This window comes from Delphinapterus leucas, chromosome 12 (assembly GCF_059928025.1).
Source record: "Delphinapterus leucas isolate spDelLeu-1000000601 "Yukka" chromosome 12, BTC_Dleu_Yukka2, whole genome shotgun sequence".
NCBI lineage: Eukaryota > Metazoa > Chordata > Mammalia > Artiodactyla > Monodontidae > Delphinapterus > Delphinapterus leucas.
In genome coordinates this window covers 63,746,246-63,772,158 of record NC_143140.1, presented here as the reverse complement: position 1 = coordinate 63,772,158, position 25,913 = coordinate 63,746,246, and the positions used below count along the sequence as shown (strand labels likewise).

Genomic DNA, 25,913 nt, shown 5'->3' with positions numbered 1-25,913 from the left:
TCGATTTTCAAATATATTTAAGGTAAATTATGGACCACTTGCTGAACTATGAACTACACATTTAAGCTACATTTTAAGGACAAAAAGCTAATTATGAAAAATAAATGTTGCCAACATAGTAAGATAAATCTTAAAGTGCATGACTTTCCACTTGAATAATACTTTCTAGAAAGATTGCAGGTTAATGCTTAACCTTTAAGATTAAAACATTAATCAAACACTCTCTGAGTGAATGGAGATTTATAGAGCAATTTCTAGAGAATAAATAAACTATAAAAATATACCGCATTTGTTTGACAAGTGTGGTGAGAAACTTTATTTCACCTGAGTGTGGCGGCTTTTCTGGGATAGTGAGAAGGATGATAATGCCTGTGGTTTTTATAACTCCCAAGGTGGAAATCACATTGAAAGACAGTGTAGTATGTGCTTACCTCTCACAGTGTGGTCCTGTGTACCCGACAGGGCATTCATCACAGATCAAGCCAAGATTTCGGTCCAAATGGCACGTCGGGCTAAAGCTATGTTGATGTCATTGGGAAACAATGGTGACAAGGAAGAAGCATATACACAAAGTCATTAGCAGCATATTTTCATTTCTCTTCTTCCAATGTTGCTGTGACAAAAGGGTACAGGCTAGTCATTCTCGTCTCACAGACGGAGAGTAGGGTCTGGCCAATCCAGGATAAAATGACATTGCTATTTCTGCAGACGTGAGCACAGTCCAACAGAAAACAGTATCCCTGTGACATGCTATTAACTGATTTTTGACTGTTCTGGGTCCCTGATCATCAGTAACAAGTGGGACTGTATAGCTGCTCTTGAGGGATTCCCTGGGCCTGGAAAAATACAGTCTCACATACTTTCTCTCTAGCCAAATCCTGATGAATTTGAAGCAACCCAGAGAAATCTGTTAGAGATTTTGGAAAACTCAGTATGTGGTAGTGGAAGCTGTGGTAGTGGTGGTGGTGGTGATGGGGTTCCTCTGTCCAGTACTTCTGTCATGGGCGTGGATGTGTGTGTGTGTGCAGGCTGCTGCCCACGTGTACTCAGGGTTACACTGTTTACACAGACAGAACCCTCAGAAAAGCTTTCAGATGAGATCAAGCATGCATATTCTGCCTAAATTTATAATAAAATGAAACAAACCGAAACAACCTTGCCATTTCATATCTTCTGGCATGTTCCAAAGTTTACCTCTCTCTTTGTACATATTTCCATCCCGGGTGTCTGAAGTCACGGAGTTGAACACCAAGTCAGGAGCTAGCAGAGTAATTACGTGCTAGCTTTAGCCTTCATCAACCTGTTCGACTCTGGCCATACTTCTTTGCCTTGTGAGAGACAGCCTTCACGCATGGACCGTTACCTCAGAAGTGACACAATGGCTCTCTGAAGAGCCATCAACGTTTTGAATTCTGTGACCTCTGTTCCTCTGCCGTTTTCAAAGGAAATGCCCCCAACTACTCTTTCTCTCACTATGTTTTCCCTAAATAGATTTATTTTCTATTATATATGACAGGACAATTCAGCAGAGGTTTGCCTGATTGGTAAATGAATTAAAGAGAGAACTACAAATTAAACACTGAGCTCATTTTGCTCCTGACACTTGTATGACTTTGGAACACTTTCTTAACTTTTGTGCAGATCCGATTGTGCGTACTATTTTTTTAAATAATCTCCCTTTGGCTTAACTCATAGTAGTCCTGTAAATAGTTAATAATTCTTTTATTTATTTATTTTTAACTGAAGTATAGTTGATTTACAAGATTGTGTTAGTTTTGGGTGCACAGCAAGTGATTCAGTTTTATATATATATATATATTTTTTAAAATTATTTTCCATGATAGGTTATTACAAGATATTGAACGGAGTTTCCTGTGTTATTTAGTAAATCCTTGTTGCTTACCTATTTTATGTATAGTAGTTTGTATCTGTTAATCCCGTATTCCTAGTTTATCCCTCTCCCACTCCCTTTCCCCTTCGGTAACCGTAAGTTTGTTACCGAACAAACAAACATGTCTGTGAGTCTGTTTCTGTTCTGTCTATCAGCGATCCCCACCCTTTTTGGCACCAGGGACCAATTTCGTGGAAGACAATTTTTCTATGGACCGGTGGCGGAGGGAATAGTTCAGGTGGTAATGCGAGCAATGGGGAGCGGCAGATGAAGCTTCCCTCGCTGCTCACCTCCTGCTGTGTGGCCTGGTCCCTAACAGGCCGTGGACCACTACTGGTACATGGCCCGGATGTTGGGGACCTCTACTGTATACAGATTCATTTGTATTATTTTTTGGCTTCCACATATAAGTGATAGCATATATTATTTGTCTGACTTACTTCACTTAGTACGATATTCTCTAGGTCCATTCATGTTCCTGCAAATGACATTATCTTATTCTTTTTGTGACTGAGTAATATTCTGTTTATATATATACCACATTTTCTTAAACAGTCTTCTATTGATGGGCACTTGGGTTGTTTCTATGTCTTGGCTATTGTAAACAGTGCTGCTATGAACATTGGGGTGCACATATCTTTTCCAATTAAGAGTTTTCATCTTTTCTGGATATATGCCCAAGAGTGGGATTGCTAGATCACATGGTAGCTCTATTTTTAGTGTTGTAAGGAACCTCCATACTGTTTTCCATAGTGGATGCACTAATTTAGATTCCCACCAACAGTGTACCCTCTCCAGTATTTATTATTCGTACACTTTTTGATGATAGTCATTCTGACCAGTGTGAGGTGATACCTCATTGTGGTTTTGATTTACATTACTCTAATAGTTAGCGATGTTGAGCCTCTTTTCATGTGCCTATTGACCATCTGTATGTCTTCTCTGGAGAAACGTCTATTTAGGTCTTCTGCCCATTTTTTGTTTGGGTTGTTTGTTTTTAAAGATTTAATAATTTTTATTTTTTGATAGTAGCAAGCTATTAGAACCAAGTAGTTCTATCATTTAAAAAATTTCAACTCAGCGGAACATTTAAATGAATCTGGTGAGGTAAGTGGGGAAAAGCCTGGTCTGGCGTATCTTGAGTTCACAAATCTTACTCAGATAAAAAATTTCACGTTAAGGGGTTCTGGTGGCTGCCACGAGCAGCAGAAGCAAGTTACACCCAGCCTATGGTCTGTGAGAGGGGACTCATCTTTCAGAGAGCAGCCTGTGGCTTGCCACCCATAACCCAAAGGGAGCTCACCAAGGGTGATTTTCTTGGCAGGAGTATGATTGCAGTGGGGAGAAGAGGCACACGTAAAAATGGAAAGAAACGATTGTTTTTTCCTCCTCATGCCGTGATTTGCTATTGTTTTCAGACATAAAACGGAGGACTGGATTTTGACAAACCTCTGGAATGCACGTATGTTTTCTTTTAAAACTGGCATTCTTTAACTACCTCATCATCTACAGAGAAAGTGACTCTTAACTAGAAGCCCTAGGTTTCCCACCCATGTGGGACTACAATGATTGAAAGAAAACCATACCAATTGTTTACTGATCCTAAATTAGTTTACCATAAGTCATGTCAAAGGTTCTTGATAAGGCTTCTGACACTTTAAAACTATTTATAAAATAGATTTCAAATTCTTGAATATACTCATGCCTCAGTTAAGGCTGACAGAAGTAGAATAAAACACACTCACTGACAGAAATCAATGCTTTTTCAGAAAAAAATTAAGCAATAACAATATATCAGATTTGACTAGCTCTTTACATTTTTAGAGTGCTTTTATGAATAATTCTATCACATTTTCACAAAATCCTATGAGCTGGTGGGGGCGGGCATAATTTTTCTTGCTCAAAGTCATATGCTAATTTCCAGGAGAATTTAGCGAGGGATCCAAAACTTTTGATTTCTAACTTGATGCTCTCTTTTCCCTATAACCATCCAGTATTCAGAATTAAGTGAATTTAAACTTCTAGTAATATAACTATTTGACATGATGAGTCTAAATAAAAGCTCCTCATAAAATATATTTGTATTTGTGCTTCAATACTCCCTAAACAACGTAAACTGAGGGTTCACTCCCTTACTGCGGTAACTGCAGTTATAAGTATGGAGAAGATGGTAGTCAAATACAAACATAAAATTAGAATGAGAAATAAACATGTACAACAAAAAATGTCTATAGAATTCGGATTGGCAAATGCAGCAACTTGACACTGATTTTGGCAAATACAGGAAGCTAACTGTTCTGTGACAGAAAGAGGGAACTGTAAGATCTTTGTTGACTTCAAGTGATTCCAAGATTATGTCATCTAACTCTGGTTGGCTCGCTCTACACCAGCAGAGGCAATATTCGGCTTCCTGGATTATCCACTCCATGCCACAGAAGATGCAAGAGATCAAGAATAGCAGGCTTTTTCCACAAACAGGGGGAGGAAGAGAAGCTATTGCTGGAATAAACAGTAAGGAACTACACATAGAAACAGTCTTTTTAAATGGCTGAATGTAAATTTTTATATTTATAAGTAAGTGTATATATGTACATACAAATGAATATGTATGTGAGCATATGTGTATGTATTTAGGTATGTGAATGTATAAATACAGATAAAATTAGCTTTGTTCCAGAATGCATTTAATCTTACCTATCAAAATATGTACATTAAGATAAAATGATGCAATACGATTAAAGAGAAAAAATCTAAAAAATAAGATAAAATCAGCGGTATATTTAGAGTGCAGAATGTGTATTGTAAAAAATGCGTATATATGTGTATATGTATATATTGTACAATATGTTCATTGGATAGTGGCAGATCATATGGATAGTGGCAGATCATATGGCTTTGAACTTTCTCACAGCCAATGCAAGAGGGAACTGAATTGCCTCTTGGTTTCTGTGATGTGACAGGAAATAATGAATTTTTTCATCACTGGCATAAATTTTCCATCATTAGGGGTTAGACAATCAGGACATGTTCTACGTTTGCATATAAAATAGGAGAGCAGGACTCCTTTTAGCTAATTGTTACCTGGAACACTTGGGTAGGGGAAGACAGACCAGAAGGGATAAGATGCTGCAAAGTGTCGGTGAGTGAGGAAGCCAGGGCTAAGATGGTGTGACTGTCCACGAATAACTGCTAAAGGAGTAGAGGACTGAGAGAAAGAGGAGAAAAATGAAGGGCAAACTCATCTTACTTCATGACTGTGGTTTGGATCACATGAATTTTTGAAATTTCTCCATAATTTTTTTCTTCTTTCAGTTCTGTGATATCTGTTCTCTTTATTCTCAGGAGACCCATTTAGCAAACATATTTCTTTAATTATCTTTAAATAATGTGAAATCTGATGTAATGTCCATAATTGGATTTTGTAATTAGAATTGGGTTATTTTCTGTGTTTCTCTAAACATGAGTTTCTCATTTAGCAAAATAGGAGTATGATCTGAGTAAAGCCTTCATGCTGATAAATTACGAAAGCAAATACTTTGCATAGTGCCACAATAAATTAAGTAATTAAACCTGCAGTTTTTCATCCACCTAGCTCCTTACATTTGAGTTAGCATAGCTGTTGCCAAACACTAGAGTCATTTTTTACAATGGACATTCATAGTTTGTCTAACATTAAGTCCTATTAAATTTTTTTTTTTCTTCTCTTCAATGTCTCTGTAATTGTTTCTATTTCTATAGTGCCATTGGAAGAAGCACAGAGAGGTGAATCAGAATATACGGGTTCTAATATTGGTTCTGCCACAAGCAAGCTGTATGATCACGATCCAGGAACTTAATTTCTCTGGAGTTTAGTTTTCCCTCTGGTATACGGGAGTAGTAAGATACACGATAATCACCTGTGTGTACATAAAACTATATGTGGGAAAGTGCTCTAAAATACCTAGCACACTCTAAAATTTCTAAAGTTGTTGAAATGAACAGGTCCTTAAATTTAAATTTTGTCTTAGAATATTTATATTTCTCTGTTATAAGTACTAATTTTAACAACAATTCAATGTGGCCCCTTGAGTGAGTCCAAAAGTCAGCTCTAGAAGTGGTCCATCCTTTCACAAATTTAAAGTTTAGCATTTCTGATGTGCACAAAGAAGTAGTATTCACAATGATATTAGTAGACAGAACTTATTAAGAGCCTACTCTCTGTTCAGCTTTGTGCCAAGATTATCTCCAATTTTTTTATATTACTGATGAAAATCTACAATGATTTCAATAATATTATTTATTCAAACACATCCTAAGTGTTCAAGGGCAGAAAATCATGTGTCTCTTTCATATCATATTTAATCTATAAGCTGTGTGATGCCAGAAATTAATTAATATAAACATTTGAAATATTTACATTTTTATTTGCATTATTACATAATGTAATGATAATGACATTATTATTCTCTAGAGATAAATTTCACTACTTAGTTACAATCTATAGCTAGAATATATACATCACCAATGTGAGATGGCTAAGCAAAGAGTGGACACTGTAAATAGTTGATGAAGTGATATATATATATATTTATATATAATTTAAATATTATATGCTTGTCTGTATTCATACATCATAATAATTATACTGATCTATCTCTATCTCCCTGCACATTTGATTTATTTTGCAATATTATCTAAGAAATTTGGAGCCAAAATGCTTATGATCTATAAGATTTATGACTGGGGATTAAATAGATAAATCACCAAGGCAAAACTATCACTAAGCCTTACAATTCTAGATGAAGGTTGCAGCAACCTTTAGTTGAATTTTTTTTTCCTGAATAACTTATGAACATTCAAATCCCATCTTCTGAATAATATGTAACTAGTCAAGTTATTCCTCATAGTTTCTAACTCAGATTATAAGTGTAATGACTTTTAAAAAATTTTTTTAAAAGGGGAGTTTCTCTAAGTCATTAAGTATCCCCATTATTTAGTGAATTAAAAAATTCAGGTTATTAGATTAAAATGAATTTTTCTCATCACTATTGTGCAGCTTAACTATGTTAATTTTCAAAGTGTGTTAAATTTAAAAGACCTAATACCTCTGAAAACAAATTTTTAAACAAAGTGGATCATCACTGTTCCCTCTTTCTACTTATAAAAATGCCACTTTTTTATTGAAGTATAGTTGATTTACAATATTGTTAGTTTCAGGTGTACAGCACAGTGATTCAGGTTTTTTACAGATTATATTCCATTATAGGTTATTACAAGATACTGGGTATAATTCCCGGTAAAAATGTCACATTTAAAGCTGGCATTTAAAATTGGTTTTTGCCCTCTATTGCCAATTCTAAAGTTAAAATTATTACTTAATAATTTAATAATTATTTAATGTAAATGAAAGCACCTGAAATTAAGAATCTTTAAATATTTGGTGTAACTTGCATTGTTATTATTGAGTTGTCTTTATTTTAAAGAATCAAGATCTGCATAATATACCGAACTGTAATACAATACTAAAGAACATTTTATCACTGGACACTGGGACCTCAATCCTTTTTAGCACTGTCGGATGGTATTGTAACGCTTGCTGACTTTCTCCTTTCAGGAACACAGTTAGAATCCATTTTAAAGTAGAGGTACAGTAAACAGAGAAGAATGGGTCATGAATGCTTATAATTACCCAAGCAAAGTTCTCTCCCTAATGGCTCTTCTGCATTTATAGTAATTGGTAATCAGTTGGTCTAATTTGAAGATAAATTCATAAGGTCTACATATTCACTAAATTACATAATTCTGCAAATATATTAGGCTAGGATTCCCATGGTACTATGAATGGTCAGCACAATTGACAGCTGTGCTAATGCCATTGACATTTTGGCTGAGGAGGAGTGCAATGTAGATGAGTGGCTAGATGCTATCCCTTTGTTTTCCTCACCTCAGTGAAAGTTTTGTATACGTTGGATGGTTCTGGAGAATTCCATTCAGCTACGTGAGTGAGTAGGTTCTCCATTGCTTGATCTGACCCTTCACAAGTACACCAGAGAGCAAGGTTTGTGTCACGTTATGACCAACATATTCATTATTTTCCAGATTTCCTTTTGCTTTCTTCCTCTTCTCTGACATCCCTGGTTACCAAAGGATCTTCAGTTTTGTAACCACCCAGGCTCATGCCCTAAATTCTGAAAATGTTCTGATCACTAATATATAGTTACCCCATTTCCCATTTAAGTCTCTTAATGCTATCACTTAAAATGCAGTGTGACTTTTAAAGAAGCCCTCAATGTAAAACTGTAGAGGAATGGAAAGCACATTGGACTTTAAACTTAAAATTCCAACTCTGATACTTTAATATTTTATGACTCTGAGCAAAATAAGGCTCACCATGTTCAATCATTGTTTTAGGTGCTTTGTGTATTTTAATTTACGTAATTCTCACAAGAACCCTATGAGAGGGTCCTATTATCACAACTAATGACAAGAGAATTGAGGCACAGAGAGTTTAAGTAACTTTCCCAGAGTCACACAGTTAGAAAGTATGAAACTCAGCATTTAAATCAAGGAATTCTCTGAGAATTGGCACTGTAATGCTCTTTTCCCACTTGGAAACTCTTTTCTTAATCTATAAAATAAGACCCACTTATTGAATAGTTTTTGAAGGTAAAATAATGCCAAATATAGTGCTTGAGCCTATGCCTAGAATGTAGTAGGCTGCTTTCATTAAATCTTAGTTCTTTCTCTTCTTTTCCAGTGACTAAGATGGAAAATTCTGAGGGAGGAAGGTTGTCAGGAAAGAGGACAAGGATTTCATGTTAGATGAAGTATAGGAAGCATAGTTCCTATGAGGACTTTTAAAATTAATGACAGAATTATTCTCAAAGTCTTCAGCTTGTAGTATTTATGGACTCTAGTAACAAAAGACCATTTCCATTAGGAATGTCTTGGGTAAGACCTCAGAGTATGACCAACTTGATAACAGCTTCACATTAAAAAACTGTAACTAACAGATTTCATTAAAAAGCATTAAAAACTTTTCCTCTGCAAGCATTAATACAGCATTTAGAAACAGGTGGAAAGTACATAAAATAATATGAATTTTATTAAGCACTAAGCTTGCCTTTAAGAAAAATTTTTATAATTTCTTTGATTTAAAACTATAGTTTATAATTTTTACTAGTAAAAAGTGTTGATTATTGTTCAACATAATATGCCCCATTAAAATACAAAACATTTTTGGTTTCAGGGTCTTGCTTACATATTTGCTTAAGGGATGGCTGCTCTAAGGGGAAAGTGAATTAGAGCAGCTGAAATACAATGTTCCCCTAAAAGGTAAAAGGAAGAGCAGACTTTTAAAAGTCTTTTATATACTTTTAAAAGTGTGGTACAGAAGGAGAAAAACAAGTATCATATAATATCGCTTATATGTGGAATCTAGAAAAATGGTACAGATGAATTTATTTGCAAAGGTGAAACAGAGTCACAGATGTAGAGAACAAACTTATGGTTACCAAGGGGGGAAGGGAGGGTGATGAACTGGGAGATTGGGATTGACATATATACACTACTATGTATAAAACAGATAACTAATGAGAACCTGCTGTACAGCACAGGGAACTCTACTCAGTGTTCTGTGGTGACCTAAATAGGAAGGAAATCTAAAAAAGAGTAGACATATGTATATGTATGACTGATTCACTTTGTTGTACAGTAGGAAACTAATACAGCATTGTAAAGCAACTATATTCCAATAAAAACTGATAAAGCAAAACAAAAACAAACAAAAATCAAAGTCTGTTACAAAAGGTTATTATTTTAGGTGAACAAACAGAAAATTTTAAAAAAAAGACAGAAAGAAACCTGGATGACTAGAAAAATTGTATGAAGTTTGCATTAAACTTTTTCAAGATGTAGTTTATGTAAAATAAGATGCAAATTATTACCCATATTTCAATATTTATATAATTTATCATATAATACCATTATAATTATTTCAATAAGATAAACACATATATATATATACATAATATGATAATATGATAAACCGTGCGCTAAGGGACAGAACTGGTGCTTAAAGGTCAACTAACTGATTTCTTATTTTACCTTTTTGAGGGGTTTATGACTTGCCTAAGAGTTACAAATATTGTGTGACTGGGACCCAAATGAGCAGCATTTATATTAGTAGTCTTTTTATTACAGTATGAAGATGTGTGTGTGTGTGTGTGTGTGTGTGTGCGTGCAAGTGCTTGCCTGTGGGCACATGTCTATGTTTGTATAATATATGTCTTCTGTTCTTTGGAGTTGGTTTAGAAAATCTATTTGAGTTCTGTCTCTTAGATATTAAATCCCCCAAACTAGAGCTAAAATACTAAAAAATCTGCGGAATAAATAGCCATAACTTTAAATGTTTTATATTTAGAAAAACTCACAGTATCTTCTTGAGAAATTCATGCAGAAATCTATTATTTTTTTAGTGTGACAAGAGAAAGGGTAAATTCTATATCAAAAATGCACTTGCAGAACTGGATTCCCAGCTCATGAGAGAGGCTAAGTTTGTTACTCACTTATTGGATGGGATATTGAGTGGACAGGCACAGGGCTGACAGTCATCAGAGGTTCCTTTAGTAGGATCACCATAGAAACCAGGAAGACATTTATTGCAATATAGGCCACCAGTGTGATCCTTACAGTTCTGAGGAAGAAATGCACATCAGAGTTTATTATTTCGGTCTCAAGCATCAACATGTTACCAAAAATAGATCTACAGAATCATTAGTCTATTCCCCGCCAGAAAGAATAATTTTCCACATTAAATGGTCAATTTTACAGCTGGGAAGGAGCACTGAAAGTTAATTTAATATCTAGCTTATAAACTACACACTAGTTTCAGCATAAGCATACTTACAAAAAGATGATTGAAATTCATTATAAATATTTTTCATTATGCAAATAGTATTTCCTTTTTTCTTTGTTGTTTTTTTTAAGGAAATACAACTGATTGTGAGTGTGTGTGTGTGTGTATAGTTATAAAGTCTTAATAATATATGTTTAATGGAAATTGTACCTGATTTAGGTAAAAATCAATTGTTCAGCTTAAACTGCTGATTTAATGAGAACTATGGCTAATCCTACAAAACCTCTGGCACTATGGCCTTTTACATCAGAGATTAATTTGGACCTCAGTAGGCTCTGATGATGTGGACAATGCACTAATGTATTACAGCTGCGAGGGCCTTGCTTAACTCATAATTTAAAAATGAGAATATTGAAAAATTAAAAATGTATACCAATAAATAATAAAACCACAAGGCACATAACAATTTCCCTCACACATTGTTTTTTACTTTTTATTTTTTTATTATTATCATCTTTATTAGAGTATAATTGCTTTACAATGGTGTGTCAGTTTCTGCTTTATAACAAAGTGAATCAGTTATACATATACATATGTTCCCATATCTCTTCCCTCTTGCATCTCCCTCCCTCCCACCCTCCTTATCCCGCCCCTCTAGGTGGTCACAAAGCACCGAGCTGATCTCCCTGTGCTATGCGACTGCTTCCCACTAGCTATCTATTTTACATTTGGTAGTGTATATATGTCCATGCCACTCTCTCACTTTTTCCCAGCTTACCCTTCCCCCTCCCCATGTCCTCAAGTCCATTCTCTAGTAGGTCTGCATCTTTATTCCTGTCTTGCCCCTAGTTTCTTCTGACCATTTTCTTTTTTTTTTTTTTTAGATTTCATATATATGTGTTAGCATATGGTATTTGTTTTTCTCTTTCTGACTTACTTCACTCTGTATGACAGTCTCTACGTCCATCCACCTCATTACAAATAACTCAGTTTCATTCCTTTTTATGGCTGAGTAATATTCCATTGTACATATATGCCACATCTTCTTTATCCATTCATCTGTTGATGGATACTTAGGTTGCTTCCATGCCCTGGCTATTGTAAATAGAACTGCAATGAACATTGTGGTACATGGCTCTCTTTGAATTATGGTTTTCTCAGGGTATATGCCCAGTAGTGGGATTGCTGGGTCTTATGGTAGTTGTATTTGCAGGTTTTTAAGGAACCTCCATACTGTTCCCCATAGTGGCTGTATCAATTTACATTCCCACCAACAGTGCAAGAGTGTTCCCTTTTCTCCACACCCTCTCCAGCATTTACTGTTTGTAGATTTTTTGATGATGGCCATTCTGACCGGTGTGAGATGATATCTCATTGTAGTTTTGATTTGCATTTCTCTAATGATTAATGATGCTGAGCATTCTTTCATGTGTTTGTTGGCAATCTGTATATCTTCTTTGGAGAAATGTCTATTTAGGTCTTCTGCCCGTTTTTGGATTGGGTTGTTTGTTTTTTTGATATTGAGCTCCATGAGTTGCTTGTATGTTTTGGAGATGAATCCTTTGTCAGTTGCTTCATTTGCAAATATTTTCTCCCATTCTGAGGGCTGTCTTTTCGTCTTGTTTATGGTTTCCTTTGCTGTGCAGAAGCTTTGAAGTTTCATTAGGTCCCATTTGTTTATTTGTGTTTTTATTTCCATTTCTCTAGGAGGTGGGTCAAAAAGGATCTTGCTGTGATTTGTCATAGAGTGCTCTTCCTATGTTTTCCTCTAAGAGTTTGATAGTGTCTGGTCTTACACTTAGGTCTTTAATCCATTTTGAGCTTATTTTTGTGTATGGTGTTAGGGAGTGTTCTAATTTCATTCTTTTACATGTAGCTGTCCAGTTTTCCCAGCACCACTTACTGAAGAGCCTGCCTTTTCTCCACTGTATATTCTTGTCACCTTTATCAAAGATAAGGTGACCATATGTGCGTGGGTTTATCTCTGGGCTTTCTATCCTGTTCCATTGATCTATACTTCTGTTTTTGTGCCAGGACCATACTGTCTTGATTACTGTAGCTTTGTAGTGTAGTCTGAAGTCAGGGAGCCTGATTCCTCCAGCTCCTTTTTTCCTTCTCAAGATTGCTTTGGCTATTCGGGGTCTTTTGTGTTTCCATACAAATTGTGAAATTTTTTGTTCTAGTTCTGTGAAAAATGCCAGTGGTAGTTTGATAGGGATTGCATTGAATCTGTAGATTGCTTTGGGTAGTAGAGTCATTTTCACAATGTTTGTTCTTCCAATCCAAGAACATGGTATATCTCTCCATCTATTTTTATCATCTTTAATTTCTTTCATCAGTGTCTTATAATTTTCTGCATACACACACTTTTTAAAAAAATTGAAATGGTATTTTTCTGTTAATTAGTATTTTTTGAAACCATGTTCTTTTCAAAAATAAAAAATCAAAATAAAGTAATTTATATCTTGATTTCTTCATATTAATTAAAGTATATTCATAAACCCACTTTGTGTTCACAAAATTGATCAAGACTGTTAAAGGTGAGCAATCAGATAATCAACAAGTGAAAATGTCTATAAAGCGCTGATAAGTTTTAATGATGTTTTGGCATCATGTAAACATAACTTCTTCAGTCTCCAATGATACAATAAAATGTATCTAATGCCTATTACCTATCATACGATACGGATTTATTATGACTGAAATACATTTTTAATTTTACAAGCATATAAAATGCTATTTTTTCTCATTTCCAAAGAATTCATCAGAGCTTGGAGTGCAAAACGTTTAATTTTATCATCAATAACTAAATAGGTAGAGGAAATGGCTAATAGCCAAAATATAAATTCACTTTAAGCATAAAGTAAAAATTTGTTAATCTGATTGACCAATGGGATAGTCAGTTTGATTCAATGAAAATTCTGAATTATTATTTCTTTTAGTATATTTTTAAGAAGCTCACTTTTAATTACACTTAGTAAATGGATTTAAGAAAAAAACACCCATAAATAAACACTTCTGAACATAGCTTGTTAAATTCCGTGGGGAGAGGGACAGATTCTTTATTGTAGACAACGTTAAATGAAAATCCAGTAATCCACTTGCTTACAATCTGTAAATGTGGGAGTTAAGCTCACAATACATGAAGTTTTCAAGCTCTGAAATCTCATGACAGTTTCATGACAGTGAGTAGGTAATTCTTTAGTATCTGGTGACACTTGAAAATAGGTTTTTCTTTAAGGTATCTAAAATTCTCAAATTTATTTTGCAACCCTCTATCAAAGTAGCAAAGGTGTTAACTTTATTATCCACATTTGTCTAAATAACAGCACATTGGGATGGAAGGTGCAAAACATGGATCAATTTGATGAAAGGCTTTCCTCTTTGATTTCATCTTCATATTAGTTCCTTGCAGTTTTCAAGTTTAAAGTTGTCTCTTACTAAAAAAAGTATGTTTTTTGCAATATTCTTTGTATATTGTCAGATTGACACAATCAAAATTATATCTTCAAAGACTTAGGGACTTTAAAAAATAAGATTATAAAACTGATTATGTTTTAACCATGTTGAAAATGGTATTTCTAAAACTCAACTGAAAATCTTGCACAACCCAGAGACCCTGCTTTGCTTTACTGATTTGAAAGAAAAATAACATGTAGGAGTTTCTTACATTCCCTGATGTCATATTTCAGTTAATGTAAATAAAATTAATCTTAAAACTCAAGTGTTTCTGCAGTTGAAACCATAAAACAATATTAGACAACAATACTACGGAAAACCCAAACTGAAAAAGACGAAAGGTTCGCTCTGATGGGCTGGTTATTTTTACAGGTGTCCTGCTACAAAAGTACTTTCCAAATGTCTATTCACATTGCTTACCACAAGAACAATGACAAGGAACAAGTATGCAATCTTCCCATGTGGCTTGAGTGTTTCCTAGATCACTTCAAAAGTACTTTGAGTCAAAATGACCTTTTAATATATAATAAGTCTGCCCTATAACAGAGGTCTGGATTTTGATCTAATATCAAAAAATATTTCAGTTAATTTCTAATTAGATTTCAAAGCCAAACTAAAAAGCAGTTTACCTGTAAGTTTTGTAAATTTTCTGTCTAGTGCTGGTGGGGGGAAGCATAAATAATAAAAAAAAAGGAAGCTAAAATGCGGGTCAACTGAACAGTAAGAATGCCTTTGATGTGCAACATTTAAATATTTTTCTCTTTGTGGATCACATTAGAATGAATACACTCAAAATGGAACATCAGCATTTAGTTATTAATACCATTTCGGATAAAGAGAATTTGAAAGTCTCCAGAAATATCTTACGTGATCACCTATTTACCAGCTACAGAGGAAACCTCAGAAAACACCCCAGATTCTATCTCTATCATCAAGATCTCTGTTGTTTCCCTAAGATTCATTGTGTTATTTGAAGTAGCCTACCTCCCTGTCCATGAAACAAAGTCAGTAAACTAGGCTTCATTAGTAGAAGGTCTCACATAATCATTGATCCCCTCCCTTCTTCCTCCCAAAATTATGCTGGATGAAACTATTTTATTCTAAAATGGGCTTTCATTCTTAGAAATATTATATAACTAAATGAATTAACAGCATGATTTTAGACTTAATGAATGCAACATGAAATATTACTATTGGGAACATTAAAAGTCTGGTATCATGAAATATTTATTTTTGTCTTTCTAGGTTTCAGTAAAGCAAATCTATATCTGGTTTGGGCTGAATATTTCCTATTGCATGTTAGTAAAGTATTTAAAGGTAACTCAGTATTTTTTCCAAGGTACATTTTAAAAGACTTATTGTATAATTAAAATGAAAATCACTTAGTCTTTCTATTCATAACAATGCCATCTGAAAAATCTACTGATCCACAAATTAAGGCTATCACGCTTTATACTGCAATGCAATTAAACAAAATCTTCTATACAGAAAACAGAAAGAGCATCAATAAACCTAAATGCCAAATCACATTGAAACAAAAGCCCTGAATTTTCATTTTGGATTTTTCCCAGAAGCTTTTAAGTAGAAGAAAAAGGGTGGGGGGAAGAATGAGCAAGAGAAAGAGAGAACATTAAGAAATACAGATAACAGAGTCTGCCTTAAATTCTACAGGGAAATGAGAGTATGATATCTTCCTAAACTGGCACCATTTCAAATTGTGTTTCTGCAAGACTAATGAAATGAGAAGTGTTGTTTCAAGCTTCATGCCATGTCAGACAATATAAAACTAACATGCCCTTGAGTTAATCAGAATGGTCTATTCAGTGTAATTCTCTAATCCAAAAGCTTCTTAGCAGGATGGAAAGTACTTTGCCTTTTGCAGAGCTTTTTTTCTAGTTGAAGTATAGACTTAATTGTAAAAGGAGTAAGGAGCTCTGGTGAATATGTATTGCATATATTTATTATTTTTTAATCTATATATGTTGCTTTGTATTTAGTTAAATGCTGACATTTGACAATAAAAAGATGTAGTATTCCCTCATTTTCAAAGTGACAAAAACTGAATTATGCCTATTACAGAGGTTACATTTTATACTTTTCATATTATGGGGATATAAATTATTTCCTGTTACAGAAATACAGTCTATTTTTTGGTAGATTTATGGAAGGGATTGAAACCATATATATTTGTGGTAGAAAGGTATCCCAGTCATGCGTTATGCTTTATTATGATGTATCTGATCTTAATTCAATTCTTAGACTAATATGAATAAACACTTTCTAATGCTTGTTAGTCAGGGAGACCACGTATGAAAGAACGTTCCCAGCTTCCAACTCAGTTCAATATAAAGAGTGCCATCAAATCACTTCCTGACTCAAGTATTTAAAGTCCCAAAGGTAGTAATTGAATTGCAGGGCCTATTGAGCTGATTTCAGCCCTGTCAATCAGCATCTCCAAAGGAGAAAGCACTTACCAGGCATTCTCCAGTGATATCATCACAGGATTCCGCGTGACCAAAGCACTGACAGGGTTCACAGATGCCACCAAAAATAGTGCCGTTAACTCGTCTGTGCCTAGGCCAACAAGACTGAAAGGAAGATAAGGCTTCAAGTTAGTCTCAGGGATTTTTTAAAAGTTTGCTTTTTGTCTTTATTGGATAAAGGAAAATATTTAGGTAGCAAACCCAGCAAATGTGCTTGTCAAAGCACTGCCATTATGGAAATATTGCTACAGAGCTATTCCTCCTGACATGGGACCTTCGTACTAACCTTAGTGTTATTGGCAGGTATGAGATTAGAAGAAGCATTAGCTTGATGTCTCTTCTGAAATAGCAAAATAAAGCAGAGATATAAAGAACTGAAACATGACAGTCGCAAAGTAAAAAGCACAGATAAGAAAATGGAAGAAAAAGTACTGAAAAAAAGCAGCCGGCAGAAATGGACTCTTCAGAACCTTAGCCTAAGAGAGCACCTAACGTCATTCCAAGGAATATAGATTCTCTGGAGTGACCTCTCTTTCCACGTACAAACTGCCCATAACTCTGTCACTTTCAGAAAATCTTTGCAGTCATTTGGAAGAAAGGTAGCATCCGCTCTTAACATTTGATCACACACACATATATAATTTATACCTCTCATTCTCAACTTCCTCCATCCTATTATGCTTTCTCAAATTTACACAAAATAGTTTATGATTTATTTACCATATATTTATTCCCTTGATATTTTATTTTATGGCATTATTCTACTAGAACTCTACTTATATCTATCATTTCCTTTCTAAGTGTGAAACACTTTACCATCCAAAAATAGAATTCTGATTAGGAAAAGGGTATTTGGGCCATACAGTATGTGTGTGTCTGTGCTGGCTTTCAGTTCACGTCATGTTTAAGTTTCTCTTCCGTGGGGGTCACTATAAATTGGACGGGATGCAAAATAAGGGGACAAACTTCACTGCCCTCTAGGAGGTTATGATCTCCATCAAGTTAAAATTGCATTTTGTGGGTTATTTACCATATTTCTGGATGGTTAACTATGACATAATATATCATGAAAAGGCCTTTTTTTTCCCCAGTTGAAAGTGGAAACAAGAGAGAAACCACTGAAGTAATAAATAATATAGAATTGTGTTGTGTATTGTTGGAAATGTTCCTTCTGCCTCAGGATATGAGGACTCTTAAATGTGAACATCGATAGCAAACACATAAAAAAAAAGGATGAGCTGATACTTCATATTTGAAAGGAAAACAAAACAACTTTCTTCTTAATTTGCGCAGTACAGAAAAGGTGTCAATTTTCTAACCTCTTCTAATAGTTTCTCCTCATTAAAACTGTTGTCACCCTAGACTCATTATAGAAGAGATTTTGTAATGTAATATATATTTCTAAAAACTGGTAAAGCTACATATCCAGAAGGGGGTAGAAATTAAGGGTGTTGATAACAAGGAGAGAACTGATTTACTCTTTTCAGGACAAATATTCATGGAATTGTCATTAATAAGTTATATATATATCTATCTGCAAGTGTACTACTCCATTTGTACATGTACTCCATCTTCTTTCTTCATATTTCCCAACTCTTTACACCTCTCTCTTAGCCAGTAATTTCATCTCATTAGTCACAGAGAAAATTAAAGCCATTGGAAGCCAAATTTCCACTACCAAGTCCACAAGCATAAGTGTATATTTCCATTTGTCATATTCCCCTCTGGAACAGGCGTGCGGGATTCTTCATCCTCTCAAAGGAATATCACTGCACTTGTAATCTGTATTCCATTATCTATTGTCTTCCCAGTATTTCCTCTCTGTGCTGCATCAGTAATAGCTTTCCTTTCTGTTGGATCATTACTATCAGCTTGAAAATATGATCTAGTATCTCCATCAAAAATCAGCTAATAGAAAAAAAAGACAAAATTACTTCCTTAATATCCTATAACTTTCAGTTACCTACCTGTTTTTCTTTTCAGTAAGACTGCGCTAAAAAGAATGGATATATATATATGTATGTATAACTGATTCACTTTGCTGTACACCTGAAACTTTCACAACATTGTAAATCAACTATACTCCGATAGAAGTTTAAAAAAAGAAAAAAACTTAAAAAAAAATGTTTTTTCTTCCTTACTTCCCTTTTATGCTTCATTCCACCCTAATCAGTCCTGTGCTATCACCACTTGATTAAAACTGCCCTTGTCCATGTCACCAAATTCCAGGGAGCCAAACCTAATAAACAATTCTACAATCAACACTCTATTGCTCTCTCATCAGGACATGGTTTAGTTGATTCCTATCTCCCTCAAAAGTCCTCTTCTCGAAACTTCCATGATATTACAGTCCCAAAGTTTCCACCCCATTTCTTTGCTGTCTCCTCTGCTTCAACCTACTTCTCATTGTCAGGAGCTCCTGGGGGCTTAGTCACTTTTCTTCTTCTTTCCACAGTTTCTCCCAGGTCATTTTATTTAGTCCCCTAGTTGATGATTCCTTCTAAATACATATCTATAGACCAGACAGATATTCTGAGTTCAGGACCTACATTGGACATTGACAATACACTTCACAGCTCTTTCAAACCTAAGATCTCCAAAATGGATCGTTGATTTCATCCTCCCCATCACAGCTGTTCCTCTCCCAGTTTTCCTCAGCTCAGTAAATGGCACCACATCCAACTGCTCAAGCTCATTATCTGACTCATTCTTAAAACCTTCAGTTTTTTCAACTCTCCCATGGCAGGTCTACCAGTAAGTCCTATTGGTTCTACTACCAAAATATATTTAGAATAAACACATGTCTTTCTACATCCTCTGTCATTATACTAACAAACCACTATCATCATTGCATTCTACCACAGTAGCATATTAACCATTTTCCTTCCTACCATTCCTGCCATGTACAATAGGTTCTACACACTGTAGTTATAATGACTTTTTCAAAAAAAGATCATGGCATCACCCAGCTTAAAGCCTTCTTTCCATTGCATTTAGAATAAAACCACAAGTTCTTATCATGCATGCAAAGCTCTGAATGGCCAGCCTCCTTCAATCATACCTTGTGCCACTTTCTTACTTGCTTACTATAAGCTTCAGCCATACCTGTCCCAACTCAGCTCCTTGCCAACTCCAAACTCTGTTTCATTTCCTCCTCAGCTCCTTTACCTAAGCTGACCCTAAACTCAGTTTAGATGCTACCGCCTCAGAAAACATTCCTGACAACCTCTCATAAAGTAGTCCCTCCCATCTAATCTTCCTATACCCATTCTCAGTACCTCTATCAAGGCACCCTGTTTATTTTCTTCATTGAATTTATCATATTTATCTAAATTTTCTTTGTGGCATCATATAGAAGAGGGAACTGAGATTTGAATTAAAACAACTTTTTTTAGTACCCAACTTTGCTTTCACTTCCTCACCTGTTCCACTTGTCAAGTGACATGAATTATGATGATACTAGGAAAGTATGAAAATATTTGAAAGATGAACTGTGGGGGGATTTATAAGAAGTAGAAATGAGGAAAAAAAAGATTCTGAATCAACATTGTGGACCCAAACAAAACAGAAGAGAACGATTTTATAATGGAGTTATAGAATGTGTTTTTGGTAAGCCAGAATTAAGACATTAATAGTCTTTGGAGTTTACTCAGCTTTTAAAGGATCCAGTGATATTAGTGATAACAAAACTAGAGTGCCTGGCGTTAGGAACTCAATAAAAAAGCAAATGAATTTAGGAAAGGATAGGAATAGATAATAGTGAGTTTAAGGATAGGAAGTTTCAAAGAAAAGAAGGAATTATTAGAGAGTAGAAAAAACTAAGAAGCCAGAGAGAAACTCCAGAGTTCATTGTCTTCTGATTCAACTAAATTCTTTTATGGATTCCAAAGTAACTTGATTTATCAATTAACATGTGAGAGGCACAGGAAGGTTTTCTTATCCCTGCTCTGCTTCTTTGTTCTGATTCTCCCACACTCGCTTGCTTCTCTCTCTTCCTACCTAATTGTTACCATTATTTAGCATCCAATTTGAGGTTTTTCCACCCTAGGATACTTTCTGTGACGTCTCTCTCCACTGGAATTGCTCATCTCTTTGAAAGATTATTGCACTTAAGCTCTGTACCACTTACTGGTGCCTTAATTATATAGTGCTGTGATCCAATTTTTCATAGGTATTTGTTCTGTCTCCCTGAACAGACTGTTAGCTCTTTAAGAACAGGGATTGTGGTGTAATCTTCTTGATAACCCCCTCAGCATCTAGGGCAGAATTTACCAAAGATTCTTAATAAATACTTTTGAAGAAAGAAGAAACAAAATGCATAACCAATTAAATAATTCTAATATTCAGACAATTTTAGATTCCATGGGCATTTTAAATTTGTATAAAAGATGATGAGGAGCACTGAGAGTAACCAACGCGCGAATAAGTGCTAAACCAAGAATAGAATCAAGGTATTTATTATTTCAGTTGAAATAAGAACATAAAGGTTCAAAGAGAGCTTTCTGGTTTGAAATAAAAACTGCTAGACTCTTAACAAAAAAATACTTTTCATCAAGTACAGTATTTATTTTACATGTAAAATCAAATTTGGGTTGACAGAGCTAATTCATTTCCATGATTATTTTTCTCTTCTCTATTTGAATTTTGGAAAAGTGACAGTGAATTACATTTAGTTTTATTTCCAGATAGGTGAATCTGAGCCCAGTTAAAGAAAACACATTTGTCACCAATATGACTCTAAGCCCTGAGTAACCTCTCGTAGCATGCGTTATTTTAAAGTACAAGAGAAACGACAAAGCAAGGCCTGGGGTATTTCTGTAAATGGCATAATGGGATAGTGTGCTGAAATGGAACATCTTGGTACAGTCAGATGATTCCTTAAAGGCACCATTTTTAAAGAATTTAAGTTCCCATTTATCCGCAAGCCATGCCCTCTATAAGGGAAATGGTGTTTATATTTTTTCGACCAGATTTCAAGTAAAATCAATTTTCAAACCACCTAAAGAAAATGCATAAAAGTAAATAAAAATTATTACCTTAGAATGACACACTGTGATATTAAGTAAGGAACATTAATCTTATTATAAATCTAGAATATTGAGACAGCAATAAATATCTCAAACTTTAGGTGCTAAACAAATCAAAGACCTGTAGGAAATTTTCTAGATCAAGGTATTTCTTCCATATATTATGTTCTGGACATTTTAAAGACTGAGTCCTTCAGATGATTGTGATTTGGTTGTATTCTTAGGAATAAAGTAGATTAAAAATGGATTAAAAAATGTGGAAAGGGTGAAAAAGAAAAGAAATAGTGCTAAATTCCTCGTAAGTACTCAGGTGGAAATGAAAGAGAAATATATTGAAATATTATTCCACCATCATTTATCCTATTTCATCAACAGACTAAATCGAAAACAAACACTTAAAGAAACATCAGATTTTTAGCTATATGTCATAAGGCAAAATATCTCTACAAGAAACCTGATTTCAAGATGGCATTACATGAGTAACACTATTTGAAAGTCATGACTTTTTCGCAGACGTTGGAGTTTCTTCTTTAACTAATAATACACTACCATTTGTGCAATCCTTGATGAAAAAACTAAGCTTATTTTAGAATAGTTTATGGAAAATAATGCTGAAGGAACTTAGAATGCACTGAAGCTATATTCTTGCAAACTTACTTCACAGGAGGAGCCAGTATACCCTGATGGACATTGACAAACTTCCACAGCTGCTGCAATGCTTCTGTCAGTAGGATAGGGGACAGCAGATTCAAGGCCAACAGAGCTCAGCCTGGAGCAGAAGGAAAAAGAAATGGTAAATAAGCAACAGACTCCTAGGTGTTACATCCCTTGAGGAATAGTACAGAAACAATGATGTAAATATAAGCAAATTTTTATGTTGAAAAAGAAGGCAAATGAATATCCATAACTTGATGCTCTGGTCATTCATCATATTAGGCAAAGTCAGCCCAGTTAAAAGTGCTCACAACCAGTACCACGATCAAATGTTGAAAAGATAGGACTATTCTTGCTCATTTCTTGGTTTTTGGCTATGTGTTTTGATTCCATCCCCCCTTTTTTTTTGAGATACAGAGTTTAAAATCATAGTTGAAGGGGCTTCCCTGGTGGTGCAGTGGTTAAGAATCCGCCTGCCAATGCAGGGGACATGGGTTCGATTCCTGGTCTGGGAAGATCCTACAAGCCGTGGAGCAACTAAGGCCATGTGCCACAACTACTGAGCCTGTGCTCTAGAGCCCACGAGCCACAACTACTGAATCCGTGCACCCTAGAGCCTGCGCACGCCGCAACCACAGAGCCCATGTGCTGCAACTACTGAAGCCCGCGCACCTAGAGCCTGTGCTCCACAACAAGAGAAGCCACCGCAATGAGGAGCCTGCGCACTGCAACAAAGAGTAGCCCCCGCTCGCCACAACTAGAGAAATCCCGTGCACAGCAACGAAGACTCAATGCAGCCAAAAAAAAAACCATAGTTGAAGGCATTTTTAAAACAGAAAACACTCATATGACTGACTTATTTTTAATATTTAAACTAGATAAGCAGAAGGACATAATATTAATATTCAGTCCAACGTTTTAAATTTAAAGAAAAATGGAAGCAAAAGAAAGAAAAAGAAAGAAAAGAAAGATGGAAATTATTTTGGTTGCTTTTTCTCAGAGATAGATCTTCATGTTGTTAGGTGAAAGTGAAACTTTTTCAAATGCTCAGTTGAATTAGTTAGAACTATTTTCCTAAATTGTTTTGGGCCTAAATTAAATTCACTGTTTTCTGTACTTACGGCCTTCATTTTATTGGTACTTCTGTACAATCTGGTGATTTGAGCACAGAGATTTGGTATCATTCATTATTCCTAGGAAAAGCTGGTTTGGTCAAATTGAAAAATGCTGTTACATAAATAGTATATATGTATAGTGTGTGTATGTATTTCTTTCCAAATATGCAGCCAATATACATTCACAATTTAAATAAATGTTATTAGTGTCTTATTGGCTTTTTCCCATTAAAAAAACCAAAAATGTAAAATCTTCATTGTTAAGAACACAGACTCAGAAGTCAGACAGATCAAGATTCATATCCTGTCTCTGACATCTACCAGTCCCACAGCCTAGGAAAAATTACTTAACATCTCTCGGCCTCAATATCATCATCTATGTAATGGAGATAAAACAAGAGTCCATAAATGATGAGCTTGATTAAAGGATTAAATGAAATAATGAATGTAAAGCTCTTGATATAGTACATAACTCATATACGTGGTTATAAAATGCTAGGCATTTTATTAACATATATTGACTGCTGCAACAGGATCAAAATGACTACATGAGTAGTACAAGAAATACTATTTCCATCCCCAAAACTAGATTTTTGTCATTTTAGTGTATTAAAATAAATTTTAAATAAACTCTAAGAGCACAAAATTAAATGACTGCTATTGATTCATAATGATAATTATTGTTTTTTACAATGACTGATAGATCTCCATAACACATAATATGCCATTATTTAACCATAAAAAAGATGTAACTGATTCTTGCTAGGGTATGCATTTTTAGTTGCCTTTTTAAGAGTGGTGGTAGATTTTTATTGTTTGGCGATTCACAATTACCAAAGAGCTTGCCAGTTTGAGAATCTATGTTGTAATCAAGCCAGAGAACAATGTTAATCAGCTCATTAAATGTATCTTCAGAAGTGACAACCTTTAACCAAGTCGTAAGCTTGGTTACGTAACAAGTTTCTAAAATCTTTATTGTTTTTACTCCGATTTTCTTAATCCTACAAGCATTAAAAATCACTGTTTTACAGTGTTCAGGTTACACAGAGATTGAAAAAATTTTTCAAACGGTAATTTTTTCCACCAAATAAACTTGTATATGAAGTGTCACTGGCAATATGTTTTTTAATTGAGGTGAAATTCACATAACATAAACTAACCACTTTAAAGTGTCATTTAATACATTCACAGTGTTGTACAACCAACATCTCTATCTAGTTCCAAACATTTTCATTAGCCCCCTCCCCCTTCCACAATAAAACCCGGTATCTATCAAGCAGTCACATTCTAGTCCACTGTTCCCCCAACCTCTGGCAACTGAAAATCTGCTTCTGTTTCCATGGATTTACCTATTCTGGATATTTCATACAAATGGACATATATAATACATGACCTTTTGTGTCTGGCTTCTCTCTGTTAGCATAATGTTTTCAAGGTTCATCCATGTTATAACACATATCAGTATTTCATTCATTTTTATGGATGAGTAATATTCTATTGCATGAATATACTATTTTCTTATTCCATTCATCTGTTCATGGATGGTTGGCTATTTCTACTTTTAGGCTATTGTAAGTATATTGCTATAAACATTTGTATACAACTATTTTTGAGTGCCTGCTTTTAATCCTTTGGGGTATATAACTAGGAGTGAAATTCCTAGATCTGGCAATTTTTAACACAACATAAGGTTTGGAAGAGTTACTAAAATAAGGATAGTACTTGTTTATGCTAACATGAGTTTATGAGTACTCCTTAAGAACAGAGACCCTGTTGTGTCGTCTCTACCTAGCCTGATCACGTCAATACATGCTCAACACATTTTTGTTGGATGGATGAATCTCTGGATGGATAGAAGGATAGACAGGTAGTGGGTAGATGAATAGATAGATGGATAAATGGATGGATACCAGACCAAATACATACATAAATGAATAAATAAATGGATAGATGAATGGAATGTAGTTATATTACAAACAATGTGTAACATACTCGATAACAAATGATACACTGAAGCCAGGATCCACATTTCAGATGAATAAAATCAGATAAGCAGAAGAAAACTTACTTGTTTTATTTAACAAAGAAAATAAATTGAAAACTGCTAGCATTAGGACTTGAGGCCAGAGGCCAGAACTCATCTGAATTTATTGTGACATCTAATTGCCTGCAATTAATGGACTGTCGCATGACAAACTTGTATTTCTGATCACTTTAATTTCAGAATTAGATGATTTCATGATTACTATACTAGTTGATTATCATACAAAAGACTTTCACAGCTTACTAAACAGCAGCCTGGTCAATTGTATATAGATATAATCCCAGGATTTTCAATATAAAATTAATGAGCAAAACATAAAGAAAGATTACTGGAATGTTTTAAAATAGAAAAATGAGTAATTGACTGCTTTAAGAAACAATTTAAAATAGAACAAAACAAAAACA

At 34.7% G+C, this 25,913-nt stretch overlaps 1 protein-coding gene across 1 annotated transcript in view; it reads right to left on the bottom strand.

The window, feature by feature from the left end:
* The window catches only part of LAMA2 (laminin subunit alpha 2), a 610,905-nt gene that overhangs the window by 225,267 nt on the left and 359,725 nt on the right, over positions 1–25,913 (bottom strand). Inside the window, exons 15-18 of the mRNA XM_089921992.1 lie at positions 22,354–22,465; positions 16,661–16,774; positions 10,438–10,565; positions 432–518 (exon numbers count right to left, since the gene is read on the bottom strand). Of these exons, the coding sequence (XP_089778118.1) occupies positions 432–518; positions 10,438–10,565; positions 16,661–16,774; positions 22,354–22,465 (441 nt within the window). The remainder of the gene's footprint in view (positions 1–431; positions 519–10,437; positions 10,566–16,660; positions 16,775–22,353; positions 22,466–25,913) is intronic.